Source organism: Aspergillus melleus, assembly GCF_016097325.1.
Source record: "Aspergillus melleus strain CBS 546.65 chromosome Unknown contig2, whole genome shotgun sequence".
NCBI lineage: Eukaryota > Fungi > Ascomycota > Eurotiomycetes > Eurotiales > Aspergillaceae > Aspergillus > Aspergillus melleus.
In genome coordinates this window covers 3,572,389-3,590,628 of record NW_025763371.1, presented here as the reverse complement: position 1 = coordinate 3,590,628, position 18,240 = coordinate 3,572,389, and the positions used below count along the sequence as shown (strand labels likewise).

Sequence of the window (18,240 nt, the reverse complement as noted above, 5' to 3'; positions counted from 1 at the left end):
CTGGGATAATTCTTTATCCAGCTAATGTCTTCTCAATTAAACCTGGTATTATGCTCTGTGTTATTGAACAATCCACATATGAATCCAGAACGCCAAGAGCGCTGAAATGGCCGGAAAAGGTGTTCCTGCAAAAACAAACTAGTATCGTACAAATCGTAATGCGTGGTCTCGTAGGAAATAAACCCAATTGTGTTGTACATGTGGATGGTGACAGTCCATTAGATCTGTAGACATTAGAATACGTTCTTCGAACATTTATGGGTCGGACAACTTACCAGCCTCAAAGGCATACGCGCCGGGATCCTGCCATTATGCAAAAGCATCGCGATGTTCTTGTTGGGAGTCGCTTGGAGCTTGCGGTAGGCCTCGCGAATATGTTTGGGTTCCACGGGGGTGCGACCTTCCTCGGGAGGATCGAAGAGGCCGGTCTCGCGCTTGCGCTTCTTAGTGCTCTCGCCAGTTCCGTTCTCGGCTCCTCCGCGGCGATTCTTTTCACGCTCCTCGCGCTCTTTAACCTTGAGAGCTTCTTCGGTCAAGGTCTGCACGATCTCGAAGGTGAGGAAACCAAGGATATCAACAATATCGTCGTTGGGTTTCGACTCGGTCACGATGCCAAAGCCGGCCCACTCCCTGAAACGCTTGCTTTTGCGGTAGGTGAACGATGCCTGACGACATTCGGACCAAAACACGTATTCTTCCTTGGTCATGTGCTTGGTGCGCTCGTCGGCGGCGGCCAGACGCTGCAAAGTTGCATAGTTCTGTTCCTCTTCCTCTTCGTCTTCCTCATCATCTCTCTCGGGAACCTGCACGGAGTAGAAGCTGTTCACATCCCAAGCCAGACCGACTCGAGCCCTCTTGTTCTTGGGTTTGGAGGCGACATCTTGCGGACCAGCCACGACGCCGCCGGCGATGGGGTCGTCAGCACCGGCAAAATCCGCAGCATCAGCACCGCCACCTTTGTCGTCGGAATCCTTGACGTTCTTGCGGACATCTTTCCAGGAAAGGAAAGTCTTCAGGCGAGACACCTTGGCTTTGTCATGACGGATCAGAAAGATCAGATCATCAGTCGAGATAGAGCGGACTCCTCGGCGGGTAGCCAACGCAGTGCTGCGAACGAGCTGCGACAATGTAGTTAGCGGACTGCGACGTAGCTGGCGGGAATGGAGGAGCATACAATTTCGACGACCTGCTGACGCACGATCTCCTCAATCAAAGTAGTTGTTTCCACAGACGGTTCGGCAGTCTCTCCAGAGACGAACATCATCTGGCCCAATCGATTAGCAAGATTGTCCTTGAACCCCGCTTCAGTCTCCAAAATTCCATCGCTGTCTTCTGCCATGTCCCTGGTCACTTCGATTCCAGCCGCCTGTTGAATGCCCTCCATGTATTTTGCGACGCTGATGAAGCCGTCCTGATACAGTGAATCCCAGTCTACCTCCATGTCTTCTTCATTGCAGCAACTGCAGTCAGTCAGGGTAGCATCACCGTCATCACTGACGGATTCCACCTCTGACTGTGAATAGACAGTCTCACGGTCTGAGAAATCAAAGCAGAATGACTCTGAGTCCTCACTGATATCGGAAGACATGGCTTCGCTTTCTCTCACGAGACAATGACAGGCACGTCCGGTGACTGGGATCACCTGGGGGAGGAAAGAAGAGGGAAGATGAATCATCAAGTGAGACACCGTTGGGAGGTGAAAGAACCGCCCGCACGTCAAGACACGTAAATTTGGTAGACACGTAAAAGACGTGTTCCCAAAAAAACGACGACATCATCAGTCCAGTCCAGGACCCTTCCCTGCTCAGTGCCATACTGCCATACTGCCATACAACCATGGGCATGGAATGAAAGATGGCACATCCCTCCAAAGCAACCAATTTGAGAGAAGAAGCCACAATGTGAAATCGCGGAGAAAGAAAGACACAGACAGAGCTACTCTATCAACAATATCATATTGCTTACCTGCTGGATTTCCTGCCGATATTTAGGGGTACGATCACTCGACATGTTGGCACGCTGTATGTCAATAACCTCTCACATTCCACCAAAGATAGCTCCCACAGAGCTCAAACTATGTCGCGTATATACACCCAATGGTGCCTGGTGAAGGGAAGTTGCGCTAGGAATGATGGAACAAAGACACGGCGTGAGGTTAATGGAAGGGACATCCCGTGATCGGGGCCGCGATAACTGCACGGATCGACAGTTTCTCCGGCATCCCGACGCCCGCCCGCATTTGGTGGGGTGATAACGGAAACTTTTTGGTTGCCATCATCGACTCTACGCCCCCATTGACTTGCTGATCTACCTTCACACGCCGTCATGTTTTACCTTGTGGGACTGGGTCTCGCTGATGAGAAGGACATCACTGTCCGGGGTCTGGAGGTGGTCAAGAAGGCCGAGCGCGTCTACCTGGAGGCCTATACGAGTATTCTGCTCGTGGATAAAGAGAAGCTAGTGAGTGTCTTTGGCGATCGCATTGGTCTTATATGACATTGAACTGGTTTTTTAACTATGGATCAATTGGTTCAGTAGGAAGCTTTCTATGGACGTCCTGTTATCGAGGCCGACCGCGAACTCGTCGAGACCGGTAGCGATGACATCCTCGCCGGAGCCGACAAGGGCGATGTTGCCTTCCTAGTGGTGGGAGATCCGTTTGGGTAGGTGCCTTGCAAGATACGACTCGATCGTTTCTGCGTATTGTGAAGGAAGCTTATAAGACGCAGCGCCACGACGCATTCCGATATTGTCCTGCGCGCCCGGGAGATGGGCATCGAATCTAAGGTTATTCCCAACGCATCGATCATGTCGGGCATCGGCTGCACGGGTCTGCAGCTGTACAACTTCGGCCAGACCGTTAGCATGGTCTTCTTCACCGAGAACTGGAAACCCTCGTCCTACTACGACCGCGTCAAGGAGAACGTTCAAATAGGTCTGCACACGCTAGTGCTGCTGGATATCAAGGTGAAGGAGCCGTCGTACGAGAACATGGCCCGCGGACGCATGATCTATGAGCCTCCGCGCTACATGACTGTTGCGCAGTGTGCTAGCCAGATGCTGGAGACCGAGGAGGAGCGTCAGGAGGGTGCGTTCGGGCCCGATAGCCTAGCTGTCGGAGCTGCACGCGTGGGTGCGCCCGACCAGAAGTTGGTCGCGGGTACCCTGAAGGAATTGAGCGAAGTCGAGATGGGACAGCCTCTCCACAGTCTTGTGCTGCTGGGCAGGAGAGCACACGATCTGGAGAAGGATTACATCCGACAGTTCGCAGTGGATGCGGCCACGTTCGATGCGAACTGGCAGAAGGGAGGATACGGAGCCAGCCACTGATGTATAGAGCCTCCGCCTTCACAAAAAATAGACGAATGACATGTTTAAACCAAGACGCCGTATATTGCTAATGCATAAGATTAATACTCCCGCAAGCACCGAGAAACCATATCCCCATGTAGTGTTTTGACCCATCCCATTGTGTCTCCGTAAATCTTGTAGCCATCTCAAGCGGCTTTTTTGGTGAAGAATCGAGTCAGGAGCGACTAGACGATACACACAGACCATTAGCTTCCTTTCCAAGCACTCCAACCATACCAGCATGCTCGAGCAAAACTTACCGTCGGAGTCGACGGCGGTCGCGACGCCGTTCCATTCCCATTCTCAACCCCATTCATCTGGCCATCATCCTGGTCATCCTCGTCCTCCTCATCGAAACTATAATCCTCCTCATCCTCCTCATCCGGCGGGAAATACCGATCCGGATCCCCGTTGTAAACAATATACCACCCGATCTTCTCCCCAGCGGCATACTTATCCCGCATCTCAGTCAACGCGTCCATCGCATCCTGCTCCAGCCCCGAACTCTTAACCAGCTCCTCCGCATCGAAGCTCAGACACGCCCCGGGGCTCCCGACCTCCGGCATCGTAATCACTTTCCCCGCGACGTATGCGTGCGTCTTGCTGACCGCCTCCTCGCTGGTATCTTCGGGGTCGTATTGCTCAATGAACCGCATGTCCGGTAGCCGCGAGACGATCCCCGGTTCGGTCTTCTTGAATGAGTCGAGCAGCAGCTGTGTCGTGAGTGGTTGTTGGAGGTATTCGGCTGTCGCGTCTTCCAGGTTATGTAGGACGATGTAGACTCGGATTCCTGTGAAGCCGGCGCGCGGCCATCGGAAGCCGTAGAGGAGGTAGACGGGCATTGCGGGAGGGAGGATCGGTTCGAAAGAATATAGGGACCGTTCTATCGAGGAGTAGCTGCTGTGAGCAGAGACGCATTCAGTACCAGGCGAGAGGCGTGAGGATGGATGGCGCAAGTCAAGGTGTCATATTAATAGAGGTGGATGCTATGCGGCGTGATTGCTAGGCGCATAATGTTTGGTTACGAGCAAGAGAAAAAAGAATCTCGGCGCGAATCTCAGTGCAACCTCCCCGTCACTTGTCTGGACAGTGACACAAGCTCAGAATAGAATATTCCACATCACATTTCATTCTAATTATAGTACATTTATTCTATACCCCCTCCTTTAACTACAGTACTGTCAGTTGTCTCCATCTCTTGCGCCATCTCCGGGCGGTGTCCACCGGCAGAATCGGTCTCGAAGACCAACGAGGCGGAGAACCCCGGATGGTTTCGACGTCGACAATCCGGAGTCGAAGTCTGATCTGCGTTGGTCGCGGGTGCACTTGAGACGGGATGGTTCTTTCTTTTATTCTGGTTCAGAATCGCCAGTGAGTGGCATTTTGTCCCGGTTACACCTACGGTGGTCGGATCGCTAATCCACGAATTCAAGGGGTAAGACGCGCCTTGCGAAATGGTATGCGCCTTACAGCGTAAGTCATCCCCTCAGTTTCCCTCCGCGGCGATACGATTACGATAGACTGACACGGGAAATCTACAGGATGAGGAGAAAGTGAAGCTCAAAGGCGAGGTGCGTCATGCGAGTCCTTTCCGTCGGCGATAATCGATTCCCCGATTCCCTCCCTTCGCCCCTTTACAATCAAAATGAAGACGGATGGTGAATTGACCCGGTTCTTTTTGCTCGTCTAGGTCCATCGCCTGGTCGCCCCGAGAGACCAGAAATATCAGTCGAATTTCGTCGAGTTCAAGCGCAGTACGAAGATCGTATATCGGCGATACGCGGGGCTGTTCTTCTGCGTGTGTGTTGATGCCACCGATAACGAGCTGGCGTATCTCGAGGCGGTGCATTTCTTCGTGGAAGTGCTGGATCAGTTCTTTGGGAATGTGTGTGAGCTGGATCTAGTGTTTAACTTTTACAAGGTTTGTTGCTCTTTGTGTTTTCTGGTGGTTTGTCGAGTTGAGACAAGGGGTGATATATCGTTGGAGAAAGGGGGACGGAATCGAAATGTCAACGATGCGATTGTTTCGGGGAAATGGCTGACGAGTTATCGCAGGTCTATGCCATTCTAGACGAGGTGTTCCTTGCCGGCGAGATCGAAGAAACGAGCAAACAAGTGGTGCTCACGAGGTTGGAGCACTTGGACAAACTGGAGTGAGATGTCGAGGTCGGGAACGGAGTATACCCGACTACGGAGGAGACCAGGAGACCAGGAGACGGGCTGATATCATTCATTGCATTGAGCGACCACGGGACATGGTCCTCGCACGGAGTTAAGGTTTCAATGGCTGTTACTGTATATTTGGATAACCATGCTTGCGATCTGAGCTTGGCTTAGGATATTGATTCGAGGGCCTTTCCATTATAGTTTTATATTATCCCCAACATGTTAATAAACTCGCGTCAAGGAATAGGAACGTAGGAAACAGGAATTATCTTGTACCTGAAACTCATGGCATAATCCCAGTTGGCAAATTGTATAAGGATCGGCCAACCCAAGTAGTCCCACCATCCACTATCTCGGTCAAGAGTCATATTATCTGACCAGACATGGCGAGAGAATAGGGATGCCTAGAGCCTTGCAACAACCGACCTACACTGCCGGCAGCTTCGACAAGACCCTAGCGGAGCATGCCGACTGAAACCATAACCAGAGGACCACTCATGGCCCTTGGCATTGCTCTTTTGGGGAAGATGTAGAGCTCAGATGGTCATGCCAACGTTCATCGGCGCCCTTGTCTTACCCTATAGGGCTCAGACGGGGGCCGCGGACGGACGTGGTGGAGGGTTTACCCGCATTTCGAGCTGGCTGGGTGATGTGATCGCAGGCACCGATTGCGAGTTATATTATGATTCTGACAACATATCTTGGCGGCAGATGGGTTTAAAAGGGGACGATGCCGCTGGTCGCGCGAGCTGGTCTTTCTTGATTTTTGACTTGGAGGCTGCCAGGTGTTTCTATATTTTGTTTGTCTTTTTTCCCTACTACTTTTCATGTTCTACTAGGTGCCTTACTGATCGGGGATGCCCTCGTCACGGGACTGCCACCCATGTCGGCCTCACCTGATCTGACCAACCCTCACTGAGCACTAACCAAGCCTTAACCTCGGTCTTAGGACAAAGGACAAGGACAGAAGGACAGACTGTCTCTTTCAATCCCAATACACGTTCATTCTGACAGATACATACGAATACCTCGACGTATCCATGCCAGCCCCATCCACCGGGACAATCACTCCTTCCGGCCGCCAGCTTCGCTCTGAGAATCAGACGATGGAGGGCACTCGTGCTCCGTAGCGAAAAGCGGAAGCGCAAGGAAGATCGTTATCACCGTCTGAGAATTATTACCGCATCGGACGGGGACCTCTTATTGACGGTCCACGTCCGTCATGGGCCGTCGCCGTCTGGCCGTCTTGGCAAAGAGGACGGGACTTGGTGACTTGTGTGTACTTGTCAGCGGCATCGAGTCCTCCGGGCGACGAGTCGATCCCCGACGGGCGGCCCTTGGAGTGTTGGGAATTGATTGTCCATCTCTGTCCTGCTGAACGGGGCGACATTTTTGGCCTCCCGGTGCCCTGTCTATCAATCCCCCTTACGAGGCTAAGAGAGGCTGGACGGGACATGCACGAAAGCGGAGACGCAACAGCGAGATTCCACCATTCGCCACCAGCCTTTGTTGATCTTGGGCTTTCCGTGGATGGAAGGGATTGATTGATAGCTTTCAGAGTTCAGGGCTGGCGGGAATGTTCACCCGCAATCCCAGTGGCTCCGGGTCGACCGTCCCGAGACGAGTATCAAACTCTGTTCCGGACCAGACTGGGAGGAATGCGAAGATACTGAGCTGATGGAGTGGGAAATGTGGACAGTCGTTTGGGAATTGGGATACGTTCGCCGTCCGTCGATCCGTGGAATGGACGGCACAATTGGCCCGTTCAGTTGGATTCGACTCCCAGAGTCCCAGGTGTGATTTCTTGCGGGGGCCATTCTGATTTCTGAACGAAGCGCGACATGAGTACGACAGTCGCAGAGACTAGAGTCCAGTCCACTTGTCCACTGGACTCGTGTTAAACTATTGACTACTGGTATGCTAAAGCAAATGTGGCTAACCCTCGGGAGGTATCCAGATGGAGGTGTGACCAGAGGTATGCCAGAAGCGCGTGTCGAGAGTCAACAGTCGACGGCGGACAGACAGTTCATCATGCCGTACGAACTACGGAGCGCACACCGACGGTCGATATCTGCAAGTCGAAACAAATGAGCGACGGTCCTTGTCAACCGGTTTCTGATGAAACCCAAGCATGGCAGTGATCAATCTGATACAAGATTTTCCACCACAATTTCGAGGAGGTCGGAGAAGTTGTACCAACTACCAAGCACTGACTAACAAATGGACGTCGAAAAAAAGGCCAGGAGATTCGCAAGTTGGCAGACCCAAGCTTGAGGGCGGTGGATCCCTTCGTTTCAATGGAAAAGCCGAAACGGAGAAAGGTACGCGTCGTCCGGACTGCCGCCAATCAGCGCCCCGCCAGGCACGGTTCGTCCGGCCGGTCTGGAAGCCTCAGGCGATCCAACGTCTTGGCACGTCTCGCTCATACTACGAGGAGATATCCTATTCATTCATTCTTCGCCCCGCCGCCCAGTCTCGTTTCTCGTTAGTCACGGCTCATTGAGCGTCGTCATGGCTGCTGGTCCCGGTGTCTACGGTGTACGGAGTATGCTAAGGGCTAAGTGCGATGTGCTAAGTGCAAGTTAACCGACCAGTCCTGAGATTGGCATGGCAAACGCCCTCCCGTGGAGAAATTGGAGAATCTACCCATCTACCCGCCCCCTGACTATCGCAGCGAGCGTCAGCCAGTGACGTCGTCCGAGCTTGCGCTGGTCCTTGTCAACCGTCCAGACTCCCCAACGTGGGCGGAAGACCCGCCAAGGGGGTGTGATTAACTGATTTAATGAATTTCTCAAGCACAAGAAAAAGAAGTTGAGAGAGAAAAAAAAAAAAGAAAAAAAATCTAACTAATAAAATAAAAAAAAAAAACAGGTTGGGTATTACTGTGGTTTCGTGTCAATGTGGCTGCTGCTATTCTTGACACTTTTTTTTTTGTTTCTATTTTCTAACAACTAAACAATTAAACAATTGACATTTTACCAATCGAGTCGACGATTCCACTCCGTCCATCTGAGTTGCCACTTTGGGTCTGGCTCGGACTATCCCATTAGAATACGTCCTCGGGACTCTGTCTTTAAATGATTGCTCTCCCAGTCGCCCTTCAATCTTGATTGCTGTGGATTCTTCGCCTCGTCTTTCATTCTTCACTCGCTTTCGCGTTTCTCTCTTTCTCGTCCTCGTCCTTATCTACTTGATTTTATCCCTTGGTCGTTCCCTTGATCGGTCCTCGGTTATTGAACGCGGACTTTCTTATCCTATTACTTTTCTACCTTATAATAGACTGGAACTTGAATTATATTACTTCTATTCGATACCCTCCTATCTTAATACCTCAACATGTCGTTGATCCACTCCGATAACCTGGCTCCCCAGCCCATGACCGATATCTTTACCAGCGACACCTGCATCGACCGCCGACAATGTCACCGCACGGTACCCATGAAGGTGCTGGCTCTGGGTGTGGGAAGAACGGGAACTGCCTGTACGTGAGCCCGATGTTGAAGATTCCCCTCCGGCAACCGAACTGACAATGAGGAAATAGCTCTCCGGATCGCCTTGGAGCGTCTGGGATACTTGAAGTGTTACCACATGATGTCCGCCAGCGTTGAGAACCCGCCGGACTGCTTGATGTGGCACGACGCTCTGGCTGCCAAATACGACGGCGTGGGTGAGTTCGGAAGAAAGGAATGGGACCAGCTGCTGGGAGAGTGTCAGGTAAATCACCCGACAATCTGAACGGTGCATTCAAACAATAGACAGAAAACTAATTATCTATCTCCAGGCTGTCTGTGACTGGCCTGCCTGCGCCTTCGCCAAAGAGCTCATCGAAGCCTACCCCAATGCGAAGGTCATTCTGACCACTCGCGAGGTGAACTCGTGGCATGCGTAAGTCCTCTCTTCTACACACCCCTTCCGTCCATCAATTTAACATTCCGCCCTTCCAGTTCCGTCATGAAAACCGTCTGGTGGCGCGTGTCCGACCCGGAGCACAGCTTCGTTTCCAACTTCAGCTGGGCCGCCGGCATGTACTACCCCATGTTGAACAAGTTCTTCCAGACCTTCTTCCGCGGCGACTTCCCCAACAAGGGCAAGCAGGTGTACGAGGACCACGTTGCCGAGATCCGCAGCCTGGTGCCCCCCGAGCGTCTGCTGGAATACCAGATCGGCGACGGCTGGGGCCCGCTGTGCGAGTTCCTGGGCGAAGAAGTTCCCGATACCCCCTTCCCCCGTGGCAACGATATGGCCGACTTCTTCAAGCGCTGCCGTACCCGCAACAGGCACCAGATGCTCAACGCTGCCCTGCAGGCCGTCACCATGGGCAGTGCTATCTTGGCCACTGGCTTGGCTGCGACCATGGCGTTTAAGCGATTTGCTCGGTGAAGCGGGGAATGTCATGTAATAAAAAGGGGGTTGGTCTTGATTTCTTGGGGTCTTGGTTGGGTTTTCGAGTTTACGGAGTATATCGTGCGCTGGGCGCCATTCATGGTTTTTCTCATTGTTTTCATTATATTTTTGGTCATGTTTCAAAGCAAGGTTTGCTACCTATCATATCCTACAACAGTATTTAAATAGCGTCTCATCCCTTTTATCCGATTATTGTCAAGGGACGAAATAGATAATATCCCACAATCAATACACAATATTGAAGCATCTGGATCAAATTACTCTTCGTATTCCTAGACAGACAGACAGAACGCAGTTAGACAATACAAACTTAAGTTTACACCTCCACTGTCCGTACCCGACATACGGACAAGCCCCTTGGCCCTTGGCAATTCAACTCGCGTCTTGTCCAACCTCCCCATCCTATCCATGAATCGCCAGAGCAACGCCAAACCCATACCTCCGCCCATTTCAACATCACCCTACTACATCCACTACAGAGTACTAGATCGTCCCAATCGCTGCTGCCTGGCGTTTCCTTCCCTATCACCGTTCCACCCGCCCAGCCCTGTCATCAACCATCAATCATAACGCCCAAGCTAGTCTGTCTAGTGTCTAGCGCGTACGGAGTAGTAACACGGTAGGCGTGCGCAATCATGCATGGATGCTAGCTCGGAGTACGCAGTCGTACATACGTATCCCCTTGCCTGGTTAGCCGCCGGTTTGTTGGGTTGCGGGCTAGAGTATCTGGCTTTGAGTGGCTTGGAGGGTTACTGGAGCAGGGGTGGGGGGCACAAGTCTATTGTCTTGGCCCGTTCTTGGGAAGAACATAGCGTCTTGGAGGGGGGTGAGCGAATCAGGTTTTCCAGTGGGAATTGGGAGTTCGATGTAGGTTTACACCGTATGCTATATGCATGTGGCTGACAGGGAGATACGCGTGGGCAAGGAACAGCTGGTCGATATGATATAATATGTATCCAAGTTCCATGTCATATCTGGATGCAGCTGTTGCCGTTGCTCATAACTGTCTCGTGCGTGTCGGAGATATCGCTGCGTTATCTAACTGGAGTTTCATCCCTGTCTACAAGTACGGTACAGATGGATCTGCGCATACTTCAAGGAGAGCAGGTGGAATGAATGGTATGTAGGACGATGTTGAGAACTTGAGATATATGGCTTTATTACCCCTTATATTGCATACATAGTATAAATTAACAACCCAATGTCCATTTGATCTGTAGCAACAGCGCATGTATTCTCCGCGGGGAGAGTAATAAGGATCTTCAGATGCGACCGTTGTGCACAGCCATGATGATTCTGGAAGTGCATATTGGAACCAGGGGGAGGATCCTGCGAAGAATGCCACTGATCCAATGGGGGGAATTCTGCAAGCGAGTGGGGAAGCGTACATTAGTTACTTTAGTTCTCCATATTCCCGACTCCATAATGCTCGCTCTATGATTTCCAGTCTTCGCGGTTCAATCAGAATCAGCGGAGTCTTCTATGCCGATGACATAATCCATTCCATGACGTGGCTCCCCCCTGGACTCTAACCCGATCGGCTCTAGCGGCCTCGGTCTTAAGGTGGGCCCTCGGCGTTACCGTATTGTCCTTTTGGTATGCTCAATACCGAGCCGAGCAATATACGCGGATCACGTTCTCTTTGTGGTCGGTAGTTGTTTATGCAACTGACTGACGGCTTTTCCATCCTCCCATACCTTGACAATCTGGAGCTGAGTCGCGAATGTCGGTCTCCTTGTGCACCTCTGAGCATTGAATCTCAATCAGGATACCCCTCAGCCCCGTCGATGTCACGGCGCCGACAGCGTTGGGGAACTGCCCCGGCTAATTTCATGTCCGTATACGCACCATCGGCACCGCCTACGTAGTCCGCTACGTACGCTTTCCATGCATGAGCATGGTGCTCTCGCTTTTCTCGCCATGATGGTGGTTCGATCCGGTGGACTGGCTAGGCAGCTACATTTGAACTGCTGTTATCGCAAAGAATCATGGCCCCGATGCACTAAGAATGGATGACCTGTGGAGGCGCTAAGACCGTGTCGAACCACCGGAGGCATCATGGCAGATACCATGAAAAAAGCTGCGTCAGTCATGACAAACATGCGCCCACACACAAACACACGCTCTCTTCGGTGGCTTCTTCGTGGAAAAGTTGCTGATGGTCAGACTGGACCAGCTCGGCATTGACTTCGGATTGACGGGTGCAGAAAGCTCGATCTACGCTATAGTTAACTCTACTATGTAGAATCGGATCTACAATCAAAGCCACCATCAAAACGTCGTCTTCTTATTATGATCACTATTACCAAGCAATCATCCATCGAGAGCCCCGCTCTCGTCGTCGTTTCATGCACCAATCATTGTTGTGGATATCATGTATCGACCAGATTCTCACGCAGCTAGACTCTGGTCGGAGTCGATTTAGCATGGCCAAGTGGGTTTCATGTCTCCATGGTCTGAAGCTTCGCAGATTTGCGTTCCATCTGCCGTCATAGCTCGCTGCTGATCTTTTCCTACATTCTTGCTCCTGAACATTCTACCCCCTTGCTTCAAGCACGTTTACTTACCAGTGTACTGCTCTTGCTGCGATTGTTTTGCTCCGTTTCTCCTTCAGTGTCTGGCTTCTTCTCTGGCAGAAGAAAAGAAAGAGACTGCGTGAGTAATGTGAAGAGTCCATGTCCTCCTCAATGCATTTCGCGTCGGGAGGAGCTACTCCATCCTCAATCCCTTGGCGCACGATCATCGTGCCGTTGCTGTTGTTCCTATGCGTCCTGCCGCGGGCCGTCGCGGAGGTGGACGCCGTCTTCAGATCTGTATGTTACTTCATCCCTTGATTGCGTGCTGCGAGGGCGTCCAATCAACCACGCTTCGTCTGATCCCGACGGCAAGCTAATCGTTGAACTCAACTGCAGAGACCTGATCTCTATTCTCCGGTCTTGACTCTGGAGCATCACGTCTCTCATAGACTCAGCCCCGGCTACATCTTTCTCGGTCCCTATGAAGCGGACAACTCGGGACCTTATATCTACGATAACGAGGGAGTATGTGTCCATCTTGAGCCTCTCTACGTCTGCACTTGTGCTGATCACTTGGGATTTAGAATCTAGTATGGAGCGGTTGGGGGAATTCCGGCCCCGGCAATGCCCACGGCATGCACGTTTGTCAATATAAGGGAAAGGACCACCTCTGCTTCTTCCAAGGCATCCAGCAAAACGGCTACTGTCGAGGCCATGGCGTTATCATGGATAACCAGTATCGCATCGTGAAGACGGTGACTCCCGGCGGCGGGATCGCGTCCAGCGACATGCACGAGTTCAAGCCTATCAACGACGGCAAATCCGCCCTGATGACAGTTTATCAGCAGCGGCAGTTTGACATGAGCCTGTGGAACGTCAAGACGGGCATGGGATGGTTGATGGAGAGCATCTTCCAAGAGGTGGACGTCGAAACCAACGAGGTGCTGTTCGAGTGGAAATCCCTCGATCATGTCGACCCCTCCGCCAGCTACACCTACCCCGGCGCCACGGATACCTCGGGCACTGGGTTCGAGCCGCGCTCACCGTGGGATTACTTCCACATCAACTCCGTCGACAAGAACAAGGACGGCGATTACCTGATCTCGTCGCGTCACACATGTGCCATCTACAAGATCTCAGGTCGGGACGGCTCCATTATATGGCAGCTGCACGGGGCGAACCCAACTTTCCAGAACCTCAACTTCGGATTCTCGCAGCAACACGATGCTCGCTGGCTCAGCGAGAACGGCACGCACACGTTGCTGTCACTCTACAACAACGGCTATAACGGATTCAACCAAACTCACAGCTACTCGTCGGGCATGACCATCCTGATCAACCACGTCAACAACACAGCCGAGCAGCTGCGCGACTACGCACCGCCCGGTCAAGACATGCTCAGCTCCAGCCAGGGCAACATGCAGACACTACCGAACGGCAACGTCTTCATGGGCTGGGGCAACAACGCCTACATCTCGGAGCACAGCGAAGCCGGCAACCTGCTGCTCTGGGGGTACCTGGACGCTGATAAACGCATCATGAACTACCGCGCGCAGAAGTTCCAGTGGGACGGCATGCCCACCGACGTGCCGGCACTGTGGACGTACTCGCACTCGACGGACGCCTTCGCGGCGACGACCTTCTACGCCAGCTGGAACGGCGCCACACGGATCCGGTCCTGGCGCTTCTACGGCGCCATGAACCGCACGGGGCCCTTCACGCCGCTGAAACAGGTCTCTAAAACGGGGTTCGAGACGGTCTACACCGAACCACACTTCTACCAATGGAGCTATGCCGAGGCAGTGGACCTACAGGGTCAAGTGCTGGGACGGTCGCCAGTGCACTTCACCTTCACGCCGTCGCCGGAACTGCAGAACTACTGCGGCGAGAAGGTCTGCGACAATGCTGCATCATACGGCGTGCCCGGCGAGGACGCCGCGGTTGCATTCGTGCCGCCGGCGGGGATCAACACGGTCCCTTGGGTTGATCCCGAGCAACCGCAAGCTCACAACGGGGATCAGCAACCACCATCAGGAAAAATATCATCCGAGACATCCCCAGACGGAGCGTCGGCGATCCTGAAGCAAACCTACCGTAAGTTCATTTCTTTTCCTACTTTTTCGGTCTTCCCCTTTCCTTTTTTGGACCTTTCCTCCTGGCTGGGTCTAGTTACCGTCCCCCTTTCCCCCTTTGGTTGAAACCGTTTCAGTCGTGTTTCAGACAAAGCTTCGACTTCGAGACTTGAAGTAACCCAAGCTAACCGCACTACGTACTAGATCGCGTGGGATGGGCAGGCCCCGCCTTGTGCGTTGTGATCGTCGCGGTGGGGGTGTTTGTCACGTTGCGGATATATCGCCGGCGACGGTCGCTCTCCCAGTCGTATACTACCAAGGAGCGAGAGTCCTCGGATATGATGGACCAGCAGCGTAGTAGGGCCATGATTGCTATCGGAGACTGGCCGTGGTGGCAATGGCGACGGTGGATAGGGGGGCAGGAGCCGGCGCATTATTTTCCACTGAGAGAGCCGGATCCGGAGACGTCGCGGTAGACTTGTAGTTATAAATGTATACATATTTTTCTTTCTTACTATGTGTCTGGTGTCTAATGTCTGCGAAGTAAACACTCTAACTGCGTAAATCATATTCATGCGTCCTCGGAGAACAGTGGACGCACGGATAGACCGGCCGTTCTTACTTTTCTATTTTTTTAAACCATTTTGATATTATAATCAAGTGGAAACGCGGAGTTGCGTATTCGTTTGGGTCAGCAACTTAGCATGCCTTAGCGCCGTCTTTTAGTCGGTGCTTGTGGAGGAGCTCCGTCTCGGCTTGTGGTTGTGGCTGGGAGGGAGTCATGACCACGTAGACGAGACGTACGCACTAAGTGTGTACGGACTACGCAGTAGATGGTGGACTATTTATATGCTGATGGCTGACGAGGTCTACGTATGCATGTGAGTGGTTGCAGTTTGACGTTGTTTATTTGGCTTGTTTCTATTCTAATTTCTATTGTATTCAGTTTTGGCTTCATAAGTTGTATAAAGTATAACCTCGAGTCATGCGAATGAGGGAAATGTAATCACATTAAGTAAATCACTGAAAAATAAAACTACTCGGCAAGGAGGAAGAGCAGCTGCCAAGACGCCTACAAGTGGAGACGGCGTCGCAAGCTTAAATATTTATTCAAATATAAAATATAAAATATAAATAAATACAGTACTGTCCGTACAATACAGCGTACCGCATGCCTGTACCGTGGCGTATTGTTATCGTCCCCGACTCCACTCCATTCTTCTTCTCTCTCGCTTCATCTTTCATTCTTCCGAACTACATCTCCGTCCATCCCTCGCTCTCTTTGCTTCTTTCGTTCTTTTCTTCTGAGTTCTTCTGGCGGTGTCTTTCTTCTCATTCGGTCATTCCTTTGATTCGCTCGGATATTTTTTTCTTGTTTCCTCGTTTAGACTACCACTTCCACTTCCACCCTCATTCGTCCCTCCCACTGACGTCGCCCTACTAGCTTGGCGCCATTCCCACGCTTGCTCTTAGACCTTCTCTTGCGCCCTCAATGTCCCAAGGAACCGGTCGTCGGTCATTCGCGGGAAGCGCCTCGCCTTTATCTCCCGCCTTCCCTCCATCTGCCAACCCTTCGTCCCATCTGAACAACCACAAGAACCGGAATGCCCGCCACACCCGCACCACTTCCTGGACAACCGGTCACGACAAGAACGCCGATTCCACCCAGCGCCGTCGTCGCGAGTCCAACGTCTCCCTCGACGACGTCTCCGAGGGCTCCTCCAACCATTCCTCGGAGCACGACCCCGCCACCGCCGGCATGGCTCTCAGAAACACCTCCCTAGACTACTCCGGTCACGTCCGCAGTCGCTCGCAAAGCCAACCGCAATCCGCCCTCCTAACACCATCAGAGCCCCTCGCCGGTGCGCCGGCAGGAGCGGCGCCCACGCCCCGGCCCGGCCCGGTGACATGGATGTCCCTGCCGCAGAAGAAACAATTGGCGTTGCTGGGACTGTGTCGCGTCTTCGATTTCCTGCAGATCGCCTCCCTGCAGGCCTACATGTTCTACCAACTCAAGTCGTTCGACGAGAACCTGTCCGACTCCGACGTGTCGACGCAGGCGGGTATCCTGCAGGGCGCGTTCACCGCGGCGCAGTTCGCAACCGCCATCCCCTGGGGTCGCGTGGCCGATGCCGAGTGGGGAGGTCGCAAGTTCGTCCTGCTGGTCGGGCTACTGGGTACGGCGGCCTCGTGTCTCGGGGTTGCTTTTTCGACGTCATTCGCGCAGGCCGTGTTTTGGCGTTCGTTTGGTGGTGCAATTAACGGTACCGTGGGTATCATTCGGACCATGATTGCGGAGAATGTGAAGGAGAAGAAGTACCATTCGCGCGCGTTCTTGATCTTGCCGATTGGGTTTAATATTGCCTCGTTATTTGGGCCCGGTGAGTCTCCTTGCATTATTATGGTATGGGGTTGGAAGGACGCGGGCTAATGATCTCCAGTTATGGGCGGTATGCTGGCCGATCCGGTCAGGAGTTATCCGCGCTTGTTTGGTCCGGACTCTTCGTTTGGCGGCCAGACGGGTGTCCAGTGGCTGATCACGTATCCGTATGCGTTGCCCATGTTGGCCAATGCTATCTTTCTTTCTTTCGCTGCGGTCTGCGTGGCCATGGGTTTAGAAGAGGTATGTCTGGGTGTATTGCTTTGGAGTACTGCTCTGGATGGTGCTAATGGATTCAGACTCTGGACGCATGCAAGGGAAAACCTGGTTTGGGTGTTTTCACTATGAGGATCTTCTCCCGCGGCGTGAAATCCGTCGTCCCGTCGTCCTCCGGAATCTACCAGCGACTGCCCTTCGCCGACTACGACGAGGACGGCCCTCTTCTACATCGGTCTCGCGACCCGACGGAAGGCTACGAACTGGAAGAGAAGGCAGCCAAGCCTGCGCGACACGCTCACACCTTGCCTTTCCGCCAATTGTGGACTAAGAATGTGTTGTGTACGCTACTGGCGCAGGCCTTTTTCGATTTCCAGATGGGGTAGGTTTTTCTCTAGTCGCTTCAATAGACTCAATACTGACGATCTCAGCGCCTTCAACAACCTCTGGCTGCTCTTCCTCTCTACTCCCCGCTACGACTCCAACGACCCCGCCAGCCCCCAGCAGAAGCTCCCCTTCATCTTCACCGGCGGTCTCGGCATGCTCCCTCAAAGCGTCGGCTTCGCCACCGCCATCCTCGGCATCATCGGCATGCTCCTCCAATTCACCATCTACCCAGCCATCAACAACCGCCTCGGCACCGCCAAAAGTTACCAATACTTCCTCACCCTCTTCCCCCTAGCCTATGCCTTCGCACCCTATATCGCCCTCGCGCCCTCCAGCACCCCGCCCCCGGGCCAGGCCAACGGCTCATGGGTCTGGTTCTCCATCATCGTCGTGCTCTTCCTGCAGGTCACCGCGCGGACCTTCACCCTGCCCACGTCCATCATCCTGCTAAACAACTGCTCCCCGCACCCCTCCGTCCTCGGCACCATCCACGGCATCGGCCAATCCGTCTCGTCGGCGTTCCGTACCGTGGGTCCCATCTTCTCGGGCTCGTGGTACGGCTACGGTCTGGATATCGGGATGGTGGGTTTCGCGTGGTGGTTGATCGCTTTGGTTTCGGTGTTTGGATGTGTCGCGGCTATTTTTGTTTATGAGGGCTCGGGGCATGAGATTCTTCTTCCTGGTGAAGAGGAGTATCGGGATTGAATTTTCTTTTCTATTATTTTGATGTGTGGGGTGATATTTGACT

General features: G+C 52.8%; 7 protein-coding genes across 7 annotated transcripts; 5 read left to right on the top strand and 2 right to left on the bottom strand.

Moving 5' to 3' along the window:
• Window positions 1–218: 218 nt before the first annotated feature.
• On the bottom strand, window positions 219–1,588 carry LDX57_004079 (transcriptional regulator SPT3; the record flags this gene model as incomplete). The annotated part of the gene is made up of 3 exons (XM_046085731.1): window positions 219–224; window positions 276–1,118; window positions 1,175–1,588. 3 exons carry the CDS (start codon window positions 1,586–1,588, stop codon window positions 219–221), a joined length of 1,263 nt encoding a protein of 420 aa, XP_045941694.1.
• A 737-nt stretch (window positions 1,589–2,325) lies between these two features.
• Window positions 2,326–3,330, top strand: dph5 (diphthine synthase; the record flags this gene model as incomplete). Its single annotated transcript, XM_046085730.1, has 3 exons — window positions 2,326–2,460; window positions 2,539–2,663; window positions 2,730–3,330. 3 exons carry the CDS (start codon window positions 2,326–2,328, stop codon window positions 3,328–3,330), a joined length of 861 nt encoding a protein of 286 aa, XP_045941693.1.
• A 167-nt stretch (window positions 3,331–3,497) lies between these two features.
• LDX57_004077 (uncharacterized protein) lies at window positions 3,498–4,193 on the bottom strand (the record flags this gene model as incomplete). Its single annotated transcript, XM_046085729.1, has 2 exons — window positions 3,498–3,536; window positions 3,612–4,193. The coding sequence occupies 2 exons, from the start codon at window positions 4,191–4,193 to the stop codon at window positions 3,498–3,500; spliced, it is 621 nt and encodes a 206-aa protein (XP_045941692.1).
• A 440-nt stretch (window positions 4,194–4,633) lies between these two features.
• On the top strand, window positions 4,634–5,796 carry APS2 (AP-2 complex subunit sigma). Its single transcript, XM_046085728.1, has 5 exons — window positions 4,634–4,722; window positions 4,785–4,824; window positions 4,893–4,922; window positions 5,042–5,272; window positions 5,407–5,796. Exons 1-5 carry the CDS (start codon window positions 4,688–4,690, stop codon window positions 5,506–5,508), a joined length of 438 nt encoding a protein of 145 aa, XP_045941691.1. The 5' UTR covers window positions 4,634–4,687; the 3' UTR covers window positions 5,509–5,796.
• Window positions 5,797–8,853: 3,057 nt separating this feature from the next.
• On the top strand, window positions 8,854–9,897 carry LDX57_004075 (sulfotransferase family protein; the record flags this gene model as incomplete). The annotated part of the gene is made up of 4 exons (XM_046085727.1): window positions 8,854–8,998; window positions 9,059–9,231; window positions 9,299–9,402; window positions 9,462–9,897. The coding sequence occupies 4 exons, from the start codon at window positions 8,854–8,856 to the stop codon at window positions 9,895–9,897; spliced, it is 858 nt and encodes a 285-aa protein (XP_045941690.1).
• Window positions 9,898–13,099: 3,202 nt separating this feature from the next.
• Window positions 13,100–15,001, top strand: LDX57_004074 (arylsulfotransferase family protein). Its single transcript, XM_046085726.1, has 2 exons — window positions 13,100–14,531; window positions 14,714–15,001. The coding sequence occupies exons 1-2, from the start codon at window positions 13,163–13,165 to the stop codon at window positions 14,983–14,985; spliced, it is 1,641 nt and encodes a 546-aa protein (XP_045941689.1). The 5' UTR covers window positions 13,100–13,162; the 3' UTR covers window positions 14,986–15,001.
• Window positions 15,002–16,001: 1,000 nt separating this feature from the next.
• LDX57_004073 (putative MFS transporter) lies at window positions 16,002–18,197 on the top strand (the record flags this gene model as incomplete). The annotated part of the gene is made up of 4 exons (XM_046085725.1): window positions 16,002–16,890; window positions 16,951–17,132; window positions 17,189–17,487; window positions 17,537–18,197. The coding sequence occupies 4 exons, from the start codon at window positions 16,002–16,004 to the stop codon at window positions 18,195–18,197; spliced, it is 2,031 nt and encodes a 676-aa protein (XP_045941688.1).
• Between the last annotated feature and the right edge of the window lie 43 nt (window positions 18,198–18,240).

Excerpts from the sequence above, each read along its gene's own strand:
- APS2 (XM_046085728.1), top strand. The coding sequence starts at position 4,688 with ATGGTTCTTTCTTTTATTCTGGTTCAGAATCGCCA. Across the intron at positions 4,723-4,784 it reads ATTCTGGTTCAGAATCGCCA|GGGTAAGACGCGCCTTGCGA; the intron begins GTGAGTGGCATT and ends CACGAATTCAAG. Across the intron at positions 4,923-5,041 it reads AAGTGAAGCTCAAAGGCGAG|GTCCATCGCCTGGTCGCCCC; the intron begins GTGCGTCATGCG and ends TTGCTCGTCTAG.
- LDX57_004074 (XM_046085726.1), top strand. The coding sequence starts at position 13,163 with ATGGATAACCAGTATCGCATCGTGAAGACGGTGACTCCCGGCGGCGGG. Across the intron at positions 14,532-14,713 it reads GATCCTGAAGCAAACCTACC|ATCGCGTGGGATGGGCAGGC; the intron begins GTAAGTTCATTT and ends ACTACGTACTAG.